At 41.3% G+C, this 16,024-nt stretch overlaps 2 protein-coding genes across 3 annotated transcripts in view; one reads left to right on the top strand and one right to left on the bottom strand.

Moving 5' to 3' along the window:
• Positions 1 to 10,098, bottom strand: part of ptprr (protein tyrosine phosphatase receptor type R) — a 32,546-nt gene extending 22,448 nt beyond the window's left edge. For both annotated transcript variants that reach the window (XR_012180073.1, XM_073480888.1), the window contains exons 1-2: positions 9,656 to 10,098; positions 5,014 to 5,345 (exon numbers count right to left, since the gene is read on the bottom strand). Coding sequence is in view for 1 of the 2 variants with exons in the window: in XM_073480888.1 (XP_073336989.1) it covers positions 5,014 to 5,345; positions 9,656 to 9,737 (414 nt within the window). In the remaining variant the exon portion in view is untranslated. The remainder of the gene's footprint in view (positions 1 to 5,013; positions 5,346 to 9,655) is intronic.
• Positions 10,099 to 10,159: 61 nt separating this feature from the next.
• LOC141008181 (23 kDa integral membrane protein-like) overlaps positions 10,160 to 16,024 on the top strand; it is an 8,386-nt gene continuing 2,521 nt past the window's right edge. Inside the window, exons 1-7 of the mRNA XM_073480429.1 lie at positions 10,160 to 10,313; positions 12,302 to 12,490; positions 13,006 to 13,077; positions 13,164 to 13,280; positions 13,561 to 13,638; positions 14,400 to 14,495; positions 15,171 to 15,284. Of these exons, the coding sequence (XP_073336530.1) occupies positions 10,287 to 10,313; positions 12,302 to 12,490; positions 13,006 to 13,077; positions 13,164 to 13,280; positions 13,561 to 13,638; positions 14,400 to 14,495; positions 15,171 to 15,284 (693 nt within the window). The 5' untranslated portion in view covers positions 10,160 to 10,286. The remainder of the gene's footprint in view (positions 10,314 to 12,301; positions 12,491 to 13,005; positions 13,078 to 13,163; positions 13,281 to 13,560; positions 13,639 to 14,399; positions 14,496 to 15,170; positions 15,285 to 16,024) is intronic.

Below are 16,024 nucleotides of genomic sequence, written 5' to 3'. Positions count from 1 at the left end.
TTTGGTTAAAATGCAAAAATAAATCTTCCCGTTATGTTCTGAAAGAAAAAAATTTGCTGTTTTTTTGTGACAAAAATGATCAAAAATAACAACAACAGGGTTTTTCTTTTACCATTTCCAGGGACATGAGAATATAAACTGTCGTGTGAATGTCATGTGACATTTTCAACACACATGAAGATACATGCATTTCTAAGGAATGAGATGAGATGAGACCGTATTTCATCAGCCTGAATAATGAAACAATAGTAAGTCATTTTTTGCAGCGTGTTAGTGGTGCAGCTTCTCTTCAGAGCGCTGACGGGAAAAACGTGAGCGCCACGTGCAACATCCAGCTCAATGAGATCACACACGCATACACACGCAGCTGAATGAGTGGGTTGATGTGAGGTTGGATTATTCACGCTTGTGTTGTTCCTTTGAGAAAAAAAAAAATCTCTCCAGTTGAGAGCAGAAAGCTTAGAAATGTGTAATCTGACCTCAGATCGTCCTTTGTCAAAATGGTGGAATGTGGAAATTGTGACTAAATAAAGATCTAAATAAAGATGCATCATTTTTGCTAAATACAAAAATCTGTTGATAATGTTCAGGTCAAAAGCTGCAGTCGTCCTGGATGAATCATGTTTCTCTCTGTGGGTTTGAAGTGGCGTCAAAGTTCCCTCCACTAGCAGACGTAACACACACTGCTGTTATGAATTATTTAACAGATTATACACATACACACACACACACACACACACACACACACACACACACACACACACACACACCTTCCTGTGTGTAGGCTGAGATTTGAACCTGAACTCAGTAAACCTGCCTGCTGCCTTTAGATTCTATGTTTAAACATTTGCTTTTGTAGCCATTTCACTGTCACAGAAAACACACAGATCTCGGGAAATTCAGCAACATTCAAAGACCCAAAGTGGCTCGTTCAGCCAATCAGATCGCTTTAAATTAAAGATCAAAACCTGCTGATCATGCTCTCTCTCTCTCCTCTGTACCCTCTGCTTTGCCTTGCAGGTTGTTGGCCAGTTTTGCCCATTTATGTTTGTTAACATAGGCAGTAATCTGACTCATTGGATGTAGATTGTGGGTATAAGCCTGACACTGGCCATTCTCCTCCCTTCTGCAGGTTACCGTTATCAAAATCCCTCTCTATGGGAAACAACAACAAGCTCCAAGCTAGAAACCTAGTTACCCAAAAAATAACCTGGTTTCTAATGGTACAAACATAAACAATTTAGCATTTGGTACCTTTTTTGACTGAGATTTCGCTGCATCCTGGTTTTAGTGCCCAAGACGATTGTGATTGGTTTTCACAGAAATACAAACAAGTCTAAGTATTTTTTACTTCACGCTACAGATATGAGCAGAGCTTTGTTAATGGTGCTCATCTTCATCTCCCTGTTCAATTTCAGGGCGAAGAATCAAAATTCAGTTTAACTCAGCATCAAGTGTCACCAACACACACATTCAGATTTACATGCTCGAACAAACCAGCTCATTCTAACACACACACACACACTTTGTTTGTGTGTGACAACCAGCTTGCACGTGCTGCGAGAACCTGACAGGGGAGCAAAGGCCACACACACACACACACACACACACACACACACACACACACACACACACACACACACACACACACACACACACACACACACACACACACACACACACACACACACACACTAGTGTCTTGCAGGCATGTGGTGAGATGCAGAGATGGGAGGTGACTGGGTACCATCTGGGACTTACACAACCTCTCTGCCTCTCAGCTTCCATCTAAACACAGATTCTTCTGTTCGATCATAATGGACTGGAAACATTAATATATATATCAAAAAACATTGATCTGTCTCATCTTTATATTCTAATCAATTAAATGCCTAAATTGATCACTGATCTGCAAGATTTACGACCATTCTGACGCTCAAATACACAAAAAAACAAAGTGTTGAGTAGTTGTTGGACTCGGGTTAGTGAAACCTGCTGGTGTTTAAATCTAATATTTAAACATTGTAGATAAACATTTTGTGTGTAGCGACTGACTTTTCCCATTTTTTGTCAAAGTGCTTTGAGGCTCGACTCAGTCACTACACCCGTCTTTTCTCTCTCCATCCATTAGTGACGTGGTTGTCATAGTGACGTGATGGAAAGGCAGCAGCCTGCAGGGACAGGTCATGTGACCACACAGGAAGTCAATTAACACAGAAAAGAGTTATGCAATTCAGTGTTGAGCCTCTCAGCGATTCACATTGATATATATATAAAAAAAAAAAAAAGAGGACAGAGTGGACGACAAGTCTGATCTCTAATCTCTAAATATCCACTGCTGACAGAAAAAGATGCCCACTGATGGAGGAGGCAAAGAAGGAAGAGGGGAGAGTGATAGAAACCGAGGTAAAAAAGGAGTGAACAGACGGATGGAGACGCTCCAGTATTGTGTCAAAGTCTGTCCCCCTGTTGTTTTGTGTCTCCTCTCACCACCGGGACTTGAGACGCTAGATCAAACTGGGATTGTTAGTTTGTTTTTTGTTTTGGACCGAAGCTAAGTTGCTGACGCTGTGTTTGCGACAGCAGCGCCAACAGTAACACCACAGGGAAACACTTTTGTTTTTATTGTGTGAAGCACTCTGTTACATATTTGTATGAGTGCTATATACAAATCATGTCTAACTGACTGACTGACGGCTTCATTACTTGCTCTTTTCATAAACAGTCCTTCAATACACTTTTGATATTTTAAACCTTCTAACTTTTTAATTATTTGCCCTTTTGAAAGACTCTTTAAATAACTAGTTCTTTATGTTACTGGTCCAAAAAAAGCCACTGAAGAACCAGGTAACCTCAACATGAATACTTCAGTTACTCAAGCACAAATTTAGATTTCATATTAATAAATCATTGCACACTCTTAGTAAGCTTGACTATGTGTAGTGAGTGTTTTATTTATCAGGCACTGTGAAGAGTGACCTATATCCCACTGCAAGGACCCCTGGAGTGTGACTGCTGTAAGGATTGAACCAGAAACAAACAAACAAACAAACAGCAGGACAGAGTAAGACAGGTAACCCGTCTGTAAACTCTCAGCAGTCACGTCTGTCTTTTGGTTTCCGCCGGAGGTTTCTCCAGATTGCCTCTCCTCCCACAATGCATCTGTGCTGATGACACGTCTGACTGTTTGGTAGAGGATTGTGGGAGTGTTGATGGTGAGACTTTACAGCTGAGGGAGGCATGCAGATATTCAGTTAAATAAATATCAGCTACATTTCTATTAATAAATGGCCACTGTGAATCAGATGGTGTTGCAACTCCACACTGATCCTGTTAATATAACACACACACACACACACACACACACACACACAGTGCAGTCATACAGAATCAGTGTTCAGTATCTGGGACACAGAAACAGTTTGTAGCGTTGAGGTGAGAATCTTTGGTTTGGTTTCTTTCTCGATTCAAGTAGCAGCACAGGAGCTCACACAGTTCACGTCCACCGTTTTCTTTCAGTCAACATTTACATTTAGGGCGTTTAGCAGACGCTTTTGTGCAAAGCGACTTACAATTAGTACATTTGTCACAAGAAAGAAACCACAACATTGCACTGTTGATAAAGTAAGAATGACAAGAAAAGATAGAAACAATTTTCAAGCCCTCATCTGAGCATAGTAGCTGCTATTTATCAAGGATACCTTAAGTACCTAAGTGCTATGATGTAAGTGCTGAGGGTAAGAACATACAAGTGCAGATACGGTTTGTTTTTTGTTGTTGTTTGGGTGTTGTTTTGGGGGGGTGGGGAGGTGGGAGGGAGTCATGCTATGCAGGGTCGAGGTGAAGGCTGAACAAGTGAGTCTCGAGTCTTTTGCGGAAGATGTCAACAGAATTTTAATAAAGTTAAGACTTGTGATTCTTCACAGTCACCCTCCATTTCATCCTCCTGTCTCACTTCATCTCCGTCCACCATTTTAATCCTTCTGTCCGTCTCATTATCAACCTGTACTGTCTGTCTGTCTGTGTCTCAATGTCACTCTGAAGGTCACTGCTGTTTATCAAAGAGTTATGCAACCACCCATTGTGTAGGCAAGTGGGTCTCACACACACACTCATGATCAGTGTTTCCATGGCAACAGAGAGTGCAGCATCTCTCCTCCAGTGCCGTAGCGACAGAGGAGTCTGCAACTCCTCATCCGTCATTTTTCATACCGTCGGTCTGTCTGTCTGCTCTGACCTCCTCAGTGTTGGTCGTCTGTAACCTCTGTGAGGAGAACACATCCTTCTTTTATCAAACCATCATATTAAAGAGGCTCGATGGGAGCACAGGAGTGCCTATTCACAGCAGCTTCCAGAAATTGTCGGGTATCACAGGAGTCTGATGATGCACCCCAACACCTTAACCAGCCGGTGTTCGACTGCAGCAAAAACAGCTTTCAACTATTAACTCATCATCACTGGCTTCCAGGACTGTCACGATTCTAAACGTCCATAATTTTATTAAAATTTCAGTTTAAAATGTTTTGCTTCAGCACCAATGGCTCTGCCATTGTTAGAGGAGCTTTACTGATCCAGATGTGATAAACAGATCTGGTTGGTTTTATGTCCAGACAACTGTCATTTACATTTCCGTCCATGATAAAGACAACAATAAAGTGCAACAAACAGCTGTCTGTAAGGAACACATCCACAGTATTCCCTCACAAAGACCAAAACTAACTAACACACGTAGACGTTCCTCTTTAAAAACGTCCATTTCAATCACCACAACAGAGATTGTGTCCTCAAAACTGGGGCAAAAACATTTCCCAACTGCATCCGTGAGAAATTTCTGTCCGATGTTTATTTCCGGCTGGACAGGAAGCAAGACGTTTCATATTTCTGGTTCATTTGAAATAATCAGAAGAAGCTACCTAGCATAGGAAGTGATAGCCACCACTATTCAAAAGACACCGACAGAGATGTCTCTCACTTCAGCTCTTTCTCACCCGATTAAGGGATCAGATTACTCACCACTGTAACCAGATGCCGTGCAGACACCACAGCGTGCTCTGGGTGCACCTCTTGATGCGGTCGTGCCAGCAGGTTGAGTGTTCGCTGTCCGCCGGGCTCCTGACGAAACCGAGACTCCAAGAGGGTGGCCGGCATAACTTTAGCCAACCTGGCAGGGTGCTGATGGTGGTGGTGATGAAGATGATGGAGGTGGAGGCGGCGGGGATGGGACTCTGGAAGTTTGTCCACATCATGCTCTGGGTTCAAGTCATGCTGGGGGTGCAGAGGTGGAGGGAGACGACTGGGGCGACGAGAAGGGAAGAGACGAAGCTCAAGATCACCAGAGGACGATTCTGAGGAGAGAAGATGAAATTAAGTGAGATAAAGATGGTAGACAAATGCTTTCATTGTTTTTTTTAATCCTCCCAATTATTCCCAAACGAGACAATCAACCATTGGCTAGGCCCCAGCCTGGTTAGTTACCGTTGTAGCGGTAGCATGGGAGCAGGGCACAAAATCAGCATCATGCACCAACCAAATGCTTGTAAAAAAAAAAAAAAAAAAAAACAATTCTTCCCTAGTCATGTGGCTGGTGGACAAAAAGTGAATTTTGCACCCTGCATGGCATGTACACATTTTCAGTGATAAAGGGAGCAGTGCCAACAACAATTGTTTGCTGAATTTAAGTGGAATCACACAAAAGCAAATGCTCACTTTTTGTTGGGTACTAAAATAAAAACGATTGCTGGTAAAATGCTGTAGCTTGCTACATGACAAGTGTTTGCACCATAAGTTGGTTGAAAACAGTCTCCTGCTCACTTACAATGTTCACAACCCCAATGTTTAAATATAGGGACAAAAAAAAGTGTAAATATGGGTCATCAAATGATATCAAGCAAACTAAATAAGCATCACTTCTCTGCAGCTGGCTAGTTAGCCAGACTTGCTAACATTAGCAGCTTTGATAAAAGACTGTTTTGTCAAAGCCTTCCTTAAAAATCAGTGAAGAGAGACACCACCCTCAACGCGCTTTAGACATCAAGCAGGGATTTATCTAACAGTCATTTCAGATCGACTTTAAAGACGTGAGGAAGAGGAAGCAGGAGCTCAGTCCTCTTATCTTTTAAATATGCAGCAGGACTCCCGGAGAGACAGCGGTAAAAGAGATGGGAGATGAGGAGATCCCATCTGCCTCCGCCTTGCTCTGCTGTCACAGCATCTTTGGTCAGGATGGAGGCTTTCATCAGTCTGCAGGCAGCCACAGAGGAAACCCCTGCACACTGACTGAACTCAGCCAAGCATGATGAACATGAACGCTGCATAATTCATTCTCAGTCTTTATTTATCCTGAGAGGAAAGAAAAAAAAGCAGCAGCATCCGGCTTTACATTCACAGCTACAGACCTGAGATGGGCCTGTCTATTTAAAGACAACACAGACCAGAACGTTCAGCAGCTGGAGCTGAGCCCAGACTTCTTGATTTACAGTGGGCGGGCAGGATGATAAAAGGCTAATCTTCCCTTTTCGTTAATCAATAACGATATGTACCTTTGTGATTTAGCAAACACTAAAGACATAGACCTTTTATGGAGGATATAAAACAACACTCCTTTGTCTCCCTGTTGGTTTTAATTCAATTATTTTATTTGTAGGGTTTATTTAACACATACTGAGTTCACCAGAAGAACAGACGTTAGATTGGTTTAAAACTGAGATATTGGCTAATATTGTATGAAACAATGCTTCTGGCAGGCATTTTCATCAGAAGCGACACACTGAGGTAAAAAAAAAAAAAAAAACTAAGCTGCAACATCCAGGGCTGAAAAATGAAGCCAACACAGAAGTAGCAAAAACTGCACTTTTTACCATCACTCAATAGATCTCCAGTGTTTTTTGGACTGCTAAAGCCAATCTAATAAAAGTCACTCTGAACTGAGAGTGATTTAAGTGATGCTCGATGCAGAGCTGATGCTGGAGATTTCTCAGACAGCTTCAGTCTGCGCTGACAGACCGCTCGTCTGTTTGTTCTGGCACAAAATTCACTGAAAGGGAAGAAAAATATCTGACAGTGTCCTCTGACTCCCGTCTACCAGCCTGAAGACAGGAATGTTTCGTGTCTCTGCCAAAAACCTGTTGTGTAAATATGTCCGACTGCTTCTGTTGAGCTTCCTGTTTTGTGGTTGCCTGTGAATGAGCTTAAAGCCAGTTCAAAAAATACATGTATGTTTTCTATCTAGCTTCCCTGAATTAAAAACATCAGGAAACAGCAGCTTGAGGAGGCTTCAGTCGACTGAATCAGCCCTCGGAGACGAACTGAGGCGCTGACACAGCTTCTCTCTGCCTCTGGCTTCTTTTCTCCCTACCGACAGCGTCCTGGTTGCTATGCACGACACTGAGCTGAGCTGTGCTCTGATTGGATGGACAAGTCAGCCCTGTCTTGCCTCTGTGGGAGCTGTTAGCCAATCACAGGTGGAGGTGGAGAGGGCTGACCCGGTAACACTGTGGGGAAACAAACTCCCCAACACACACACACACACACACAAGAAAATGACGGTCTTCATCTACTGCTATGTAGCTAATAACATACATTAATCAATCATAAGCTTTGAATGTGTTTAAAAATATACCTGGAATTGACCTAAAGAGGCCGTTTCATTGAGAACACAGACTCCAGTTTGTGCCTCTCATGTAATCAGATTTTATTCTTATATTAGAGAGATGAGCTTGTTTTCATGACGACCTTCTAAAAGCACGTTTCGCTGTTTTGACTCCATCGTTCACCGTCCTGCTGCAGCTTTGAAGCAGGATAAATTATCAGCCAAATATTGGGATATTTAAATCATCTGACATTTATCTGTATCTGTAAAAATTAAAGCCAATAAATAGAGTCGATAATATGAAGCCAAATTATTTTCAGCAACGTTACAAAAGAAGAAGAAGTGTGGACAATTTTTACAGTTTCAGAGAGGAGGGACATCGTCGTCAAGTGTACAGGCTGTTGAAAATTAAATCATCGACAGGGTATGAACTTATTTTTAAAATATGAAAAATGTGAAATTTTCAGTCATCTTATCAGTATCATCCATGACAAGCACATAATCAGTACCAGCACCATTTCATACACTAAACAATAAATCAATGCGTATTTTCATTGATTTGCGTGTATTTGCGTGTCACATCATTCTGTTGATATGGCACAAACTACAGATGGAGGACAGGAAGTGATGATGATAAATACACAAGGTTCCCTGGTGAAACACTATCACAAACTCTGAAATGCTGATGGTCCGTGTCATTTACAGTTGCCCTGAGTCTTATAATGCAACCACTTGGCTACTACACACTTAGCTGACCGTTTTCTTACTTTGTAACATTACAGTTATTGTTTTTTTAATTTTCTCTGCAGGATTTTGTTCTCCTGTACCAGAACAACAATATGTAGCAACAATTACCAACAAACTTTCCTCCATCTCTTCCATTCTGCTTTTAACCTGTTCGCGTCTCCAGAATCAAGCGACTGCAAACGGCCTCTTCAGTTATGTTTTGTTTTAAACTCAAGCTCAACTTTTCATTTACATGAATGCAGTCAGCGTCTGATGGTCAGTGGAGGAACTGCAATGGGAAACCAATTAAGCCCCCAGTTTTGTCAGACCTCAGTCAGGTGGTTAACTCTGACCCAAATTCAATTTTGAGTGTTCACACAGGAAATGTCACATTAAACAGAGTTTATTTTGCAGAGAGTATATATCAGCATTTTATGCTGCAGATTCAGATAATCATCAGAAATAATGGAAGGAGTGAATTTATAATTATGGTTTGATTAAAATATTTCCAGTTAAGTAAGCACTGGTCTAAAACTCTCAGCCATCCAAGCAAACACTGTCTGGTTCCTGCCTCTTCAGTGTGATTACAGTTTTTGTCAACTCCATATTGTTTCAAACTGAATCCATGTTGAGGTTTGGACCTGTGGGACCTCTGACGAACAGCAATTTGAATTTTGCACTATATGATTATTTGGAAAAATGACTGATTCAACAATAAATCAATCATGAAGATGCTCATCAATGTATGTTGACTTCACCAGAAGCCTGTTTAATGGTAAATTCCAGTAGAGTATCACCACATCTTCACTGTAGGATCCTCTACGTACGCCATAGTGAGCAAATTCAGCATGTTTTATGGTATTTCTCTGTATACTGTACATGATAACTTCAGCATAAACCATGTTCCTTAAATACTCCAACAACATTCATGTGAGAGCTTTCCTTGTGAGGATTTGACCTTACTAACAATTACCACATGACTGCCATATTGTTATGATTTGAGCTTCTCATGTGAGGATTTTAATGTATAACACCCTGCAAAAACAACAGATTTAGGGATTACTGGATTAAAGATGTCATGAAATATCTTTAAATGCAATTCCCATAAAAAGCTAAAGAGGTTAATTCGCTTAATTTATCCGAGCAACACATGTGTTCAGTTTGCAAGCAAGCAAAAGCTCGTATTTGAGGAGCTGTTTCCAGCATTTTTGGTTATTTTTTACAGTGTGAATGACAGGAATTACAATTTAATTGCCAAAATAACAGGCTAATCCGTCGATGTGAGTACTATTGCTGCTTGTGTGACTGGTCTGAGGCAGCATGCAGACAACAGACGCTTACCTGCGATCAGCAGCTGTGTCCATATTAGACACAAGACGAGGAACATGGTGAGAAATCCTCCTCTTCCTCTTCTGTGGCTCATCCTTCCTTCTTCTGCAGCTCAAACTGAAATAAACCGGCCACTGCAGCGTCTCTCAGTGCTGTGATGGTGCATCAAGGACAGCAGACGGTGTATATTTCCGCACATCTATCTGTGGCTCCGCAGCATGAGGGAGGAGACGCTGCCAGAGCTCCGGAGATCCGCTCCAACACCGACCCCCTGCGACGAGCCCTCGCCGCCCTTCGGTGTCCTACAGCGGCCTGGCGAGAGGAGGAAATGCCGCTATGCTGCAGCGGCTCCGAGGGAAGGAGGTTTTTTCCATGTGCTTCAGAGAGGACAGGGAGGTGTGTGTGGTGAGAGGAGGTCCAGGTGGAGGCTGGTGATGGTGAAGAGCGAGAGAGGAAGTGAGGGAGAAGAGGCGTGGTGGAGCAGAGAGGAAGAGGAGGATTAATGCTTCACATCTTCACTGATGATGGATGATTTTTAGTAATTTACCTTTTTTCGAACATTTATCTTGGTTGGATGTGATTTTCCTTTTTTTTTTTTGTTTTTTACTGAAGTTTCAATTTCAATAAATACAGTTTTTTAGCCATGTCGTGGAGCATTTGTCACTCAGAGGTAAAGTTAGCTCGCAATTTCCTCAACCAACTATACTGATTGATAGCTATAACAAATGGACATTTAAGTAATAATCATCAATACTGGCCCACAAAATGTCTGTTCAGCTACCAACAAGTCAAATTCTCCACTTCAGTTAATTCATGATGCCTCAAACAGTTGCATTACATCTAATTAGCATCTGCATGGTTATGCTAATTTACGATAGCTTTGTAAAGCTAGCTGTATAGCTAACATATTTGCATTAGCTAATTCGAGTAGGTCAATATCGCATCACTTTGCGGACTGTAGAGAATTAAAATATTCGCATTCATAACAAGTCTGATGAATTGACGGTAAATTTGAAAATTGATATTACCAAACTCATCATCCTCAGCTAGCTACATAATTAGCATGTCCACTAATGTGCTAATGCTGCGTCATCTCGAAATGGCTGTCATGTGTCGCATCATACACACCTTGATTATGAGCAGTGGAGTGGGATAAAATTAAACTACCGATTGATTGCTATGAAACTTGGAAGTTTAAATATTTATAATACCCAAGTGGTAACAACTGGCAGCCTCAGCCAGCTACGTAGATACCCGTTAACATGCTAATGCCGCCATTTCATATTCATCTTCCGTCAAACGTCAAAATGGCGTTTGGCAGGTGTCATCGTACAAACATTAATTAGTCCGGTGTTGAAAACTATTCCCATCAGATAATAAGTTACACATATTAGTTGAAGATAAAGCTGATTTTTTCCTGAATCTCCCTCTTTTTAAATTATTCCCTCATTCAGTGTAATAGTGACAAAATGGCTGACACCATCGCCAACCGTCCTCCGATGCCTGTACAGTAGGCGGCATCTGTAGATTAGCTTAGCCTTAGCCACCACCAACACCTCAGTTACTTAAATAAAATACAAATAAAGAGATTGATCTAATTAAAAGTTACTAACAAGTTTGTCTCCGGTTTCACTTTATGAAAGCAAGTTAATGCTCACATGCTGTTCATGTAGTTTGGGGACAAGGTTGAAGCTTTCTGTTCAGCTCTGCTAACACATGTAACTGAATGTTAGCATGTCGTTAGTGTCATTTATATGTTTTGAATAGATTTAAATTAATAAAGTTTCAAAGTCAAAGAAGTATAAAGCTCATTGATACCAACTGCAGCCACATTTCACTCAGTATTTTGTTATTTATTTACTTTTATTAACTGTTTTCTTTTTCATTTCTGGTCCATCTTCAGTAATTGACGAGTTTGGCTGAGGTCAGACTTTAATAGCAACATGTAGACAATGATTACATTACATTAATTTACTGTCTTAACTATTAACGTTATGTAATTGAAGTTGAAGAAGCACCAAAGCAAATAACACACATGGATGAAACCTAGATATGATGTTTATTTACCAGATTAAACCCAATTTCCACCTGCATATTTCACCCAAATACCTCTAAAAAATCAGATTACGTGTTGTTTACATCTGCACAAACATGATCTAGCACAGCGGTGTCTGGTCACAAGGTAAATCTGACAGGTCGCGTTGTGGGTAACAGGCCACGACGTTTATGCTACAGACATTTATATTGTTTGAATAAACTAATCAAAACTGAAGTTAATAGCATTTCTGAAGCTTTAGCAAGTGAAGGATCAGTTTTAATGTTTTACTTCAATCATAGTTTTTATGGGACAATCTTTGTAATGTATGCTTTGTCTTATTTGTAAATACTGAAACGTTTGACCTTTTTACAAACATATGAAAGGAAAAAATCACTCGGTTGGCCAGGTGTAGATATATTACTTTGTTTTAAGGGGTTTCTCATCAAATAGAAGACTCGACCCTAGTTTTTGTCGTTAGTCACTTGCCAATGTGCAGTCGACTCCTCTGAAGTGAGAGTGAGGTCGGGCAGTTGACTGTTGGACAGTTACAGTCCATGTATATATTGTCAGAGTGGATGTTGTATCCTTAAGGAGTTTTCTATACCTCCCATCTGTCACAGGAAGCCCGGCCCATCATCGAGCTCTCCCAACTCCTTGTTTCACTTTCACTACCTCATCCAAACAGCAGTCAAGTCACTGAGCGTCACTGCACAGTTTGCTGTCGTTCTGCTCTGAGCAGCAGCAGCAGGATGACTGAGGTCAACCCCTGGCTCAGGCGTTCCTTCATCGTCTGCAACATCTTCTTACCGGTGAGTACCTGGATTTTAAAACAGAAATACTTCCCTCTACTTCTCCAGATGCTCTTTGAGAAGTAGAGGAGAGCAGTGATGATGTCACAGGAGGATTTGCAGCATCAACACAGAGGATGTGAGAGACCTCTGCTGGTGAAATACATGAGGTGCATTCATGAGTCAGGAATAAATCAGATGTGTGATCAGCTCTCTTAACATAAACATCAGATGTAAGAGGAGCAGGGCGATGTGCATGGGACTCAATCAACATGTTGAATAAAGTAAATATAGAGCAGCACCAGACTTGTATTTAAAGAACATAATGTCAGGAGTCTGGGATCAGCTCACAGGCAGGTTTTAGGTGCTTAAATGCTACAAGAAAGCTCATTTGTATCATTGGACGGATCCAAAACACTTTCACAGCTGTTTTTTCACTGTTTCTCCAGCATTTATGGCCTCTATTGATGCTAAATGTGTTGAGTAAGAAAGTTTAAAATTGTTTTTCCAACACTCTGATTCCTCCATTGTTTCAGATTGTGTGTGGACCCGTTGTCTTCTTGGCCGGGCTGTCTCCAGCACTGGATGACTTCAACGGAGGAAATGATGTAAGACAGAAACACCGTCTGACACTGGAGACACACACGGGTTCATCACTCAGCACTAACCAGTCAATCATCTCTCTGTTATCCAGTTTGAAGGTCAGACAACCAGGCCCATCATCTGCTATGTTGTTGGCTCCGTTGCCATGCTGATCGCCATTTTGGGCATCTATGGAGCCGTCAAGGAGAACCTGGTGGCTCTGGCTGTGGTGAGCAGGAACTAAGAGTATTGACTGCTAACAGTTCAGGTCACTTCACAGACACTTAGAGGGTCAGTTCACCCAAAAAACATGTTCTCACTTACATCTAGCCACACATATACAGTACATCATGCCCCAGAAAGATGCATCTGTTTCACTATATAAAGAATTTAAGCTTTGAGCCCCACAACCTAAGACAAATATCGCCAAACCTCAACTATATAAAGGGGTTTTGTGTCTGATGCAGTTGGTTTTGTGACTTCAGGTCTCAGTTTCTCTTCCTCTGCAGTACCTGGTGTTTATGATCATTGGAAGTCTGCTGGTGCGCCGAGCTGCAGTCCCTGTTGTTCCTGTTGCCCGGTCCCAGGTAACAACCCTGACACACAGTAACGTGCAGACAAGTGTGCGTGCAGCAAACTCCTTTCCCTGACTGTAACAAGATTACACAAGAACATAGCAAGTGTGTCTGTCAATATGTCATAAAGGTGCAATATGTAAGAATTAATCACCTGTTGAATTCAAAACAGACGGAGGGGCAGCATATCGCTAGAGTAACCATTAACTGCTGCTAGCTGAAGCTGCCATTAGCTATTAGCCCAGTTAGCCGTACAGCTAGCAGACCAGACTGAGAGTCTAGCTGCACTAGCTGTGTTTCGCCCTTCTGCTTTTGTTTTTCAAAGAGTTTCATGAGAAGATCAACACAGATCTCATGATCTCTGTGTAAAGTCCAGAGCTGGAGTCCACACATGGTTCGCCTTCTGGAGTTTCCAGGACCTCTTGTCCACGATGGTTTTACCTTGACCTCTTGTTGTGTTTCTAAGACCTTCTCTGATGTTTCCAGGACCTCTTGTGGTTTTTAAAGGACCACTTCAGGTGTTTTCTGGACCGTCTCTGGAATGCCAACCTGTCCCGGTGACCCCAGCGGTCTCCTTCAAGCTGAAGGCTTTTGCGCTCTGCTCACACATTTGGATCTGCATGTGTCAGATTTTGAGAGCATATTCCACTTTTTGATGACATCTTATAGACTCATCATGTAACTGAATTAATACAGAAAAATGAAAACTCCTCAGACTGACGTTCAGCTGCAGCTCTGGTGTCGTGTGTCTCTGTTGTGATGTGTGTTTACAGTTGGAGAGTCAGATGGAAGAAAAGTGGCGTTCGTCTCTTCCACTGGATCAGGCTTCAAACGACGACAAGAACAAGGCTGAAGCTCTGCAGAAATCAGTGAGACACTCACACACACGCAAAGTAAAATACAAGAGTGTGGATTTTCACATTAACAGTTATAAAGTGTCTCCAACTCAACAACTCACTAAACTGACACATTTGTTAAGGGAGTCTGGGGACAAAGAAGTCGCCTATACTGGTTACTGTTTAGTGTATTTGTAAAATGTGACATGTTTAGCATCAATAAAATGTTTTTTCTTTCATAAATTGAGTGTAAATGGTGAAATCAGTGTAAACAGTGTGTTCAAACAGCTGCTAAATGTTGGCAGGTCAGACTTTAGCACTTTAGACACAGAAGCAGACAGGCTGGTGCAGCCATGCTGCCACAAACTGACACTTTCTACAAGGAAACACACAACTTACTGTTTTCATTTAATGCTGAATTTACAAGAAGGAGACAATGATTCAGAATCTGTCAGAGACAGAGTTTCACTATGTTATAAAGTTTGTTTTAACTCAACAACTCTTAAAATCACCACATTTGTTAAGGGAGTCTGGTGATGTTGTGGTTACTAGTTCAGACAGACTGTGTTCACAAACATCTGCTGCTGACACTGGCAGGTTCAGAGAGTCTATGAATATCAATCAGTGTGTTAAGACTCTGACAACAAGGTGTCATGAACACTGCAGCCTGCAGGGGGCACTCACTCCTCTTCTTCTGTGGTGTTTCAGCTGCACTGCTGTGGTCTGTTCAGTTATGAGGACTGGCGGCAGAACATCCCTGACTCCTGTCTGTGCATCCAGGAGGAGGAGGAGGAGGGAAAGTGTCAGACCGTCGACAACAGAGTGAGTTGAAACACATGTTAAATCTTTATTATATTACTTTCTCTAAATAAAAGACAGTTCAGTGGTGAGATTGTGTTTGCAGCATGGCAGTGTTATTGGTAACACAGAATACCGACTGGAATAAAAGCTTTATGTCATTAAAACATTTGTCCCTGCTGCTGGTTGCTAAGAGCGCTGGAAATTAACATTACATTAAAACTGTTCAAAACCAGGGTTACAGTGTGTTTCCACGCTACAGAAAGTGCAATAAAATAAAACAAGAACTGTCATAAAGAATGAGAACAAATAAAGACAACATCCCTTTAACGATAGACAGTTTGAGAAGAGATTTTAACCCTCAACAGACGGAGAAAAGACAGCTTTATAAAATCATCATTAACTATGTCTCAGAGTGACGTATCAGCATGTATTGATCCTGTATCAGTACCAGGAAGTCTATCAGAGAGCCTCGAACTAAACCTGATTCTAACCTTCAAACAGCTCATAGAGAAGAAATAATAATCAGAGTCATAAACTTTATTCATGGAGAACTTCACATAAATAAAGTGATAAAATGATAAAATACACAAGAAGAGTGAAATTTAAAGTAATGATCCAGAAACATGGAATTAAAACAATTAAACTAAGCAGACAGTTTTTAAAAGAGACTTAACAGACGTCACTGAATCAATGAGATTAAATATTCTGACTTTACAAAAATGTTCCTGAATTTCAGGTTATAAAGACAAAAAAGTACATCA

The sequence above is a fragment of the Pagrus major genome, chromosome 14 (assembly GCF_040436345.1).
Source record: "Pagrus major chromosome 14, Pma_NU_1.0".
NCBI lineage: Eukaryota > Metazoa > Chordata > Actinopteri > Spariformes > Sparidae > Pagrus > Pagrus major.
Note: the sequence above shows the minus strand (reverse complement) of the source record. Positions and strands in the feature narration are given on the sequence as shown.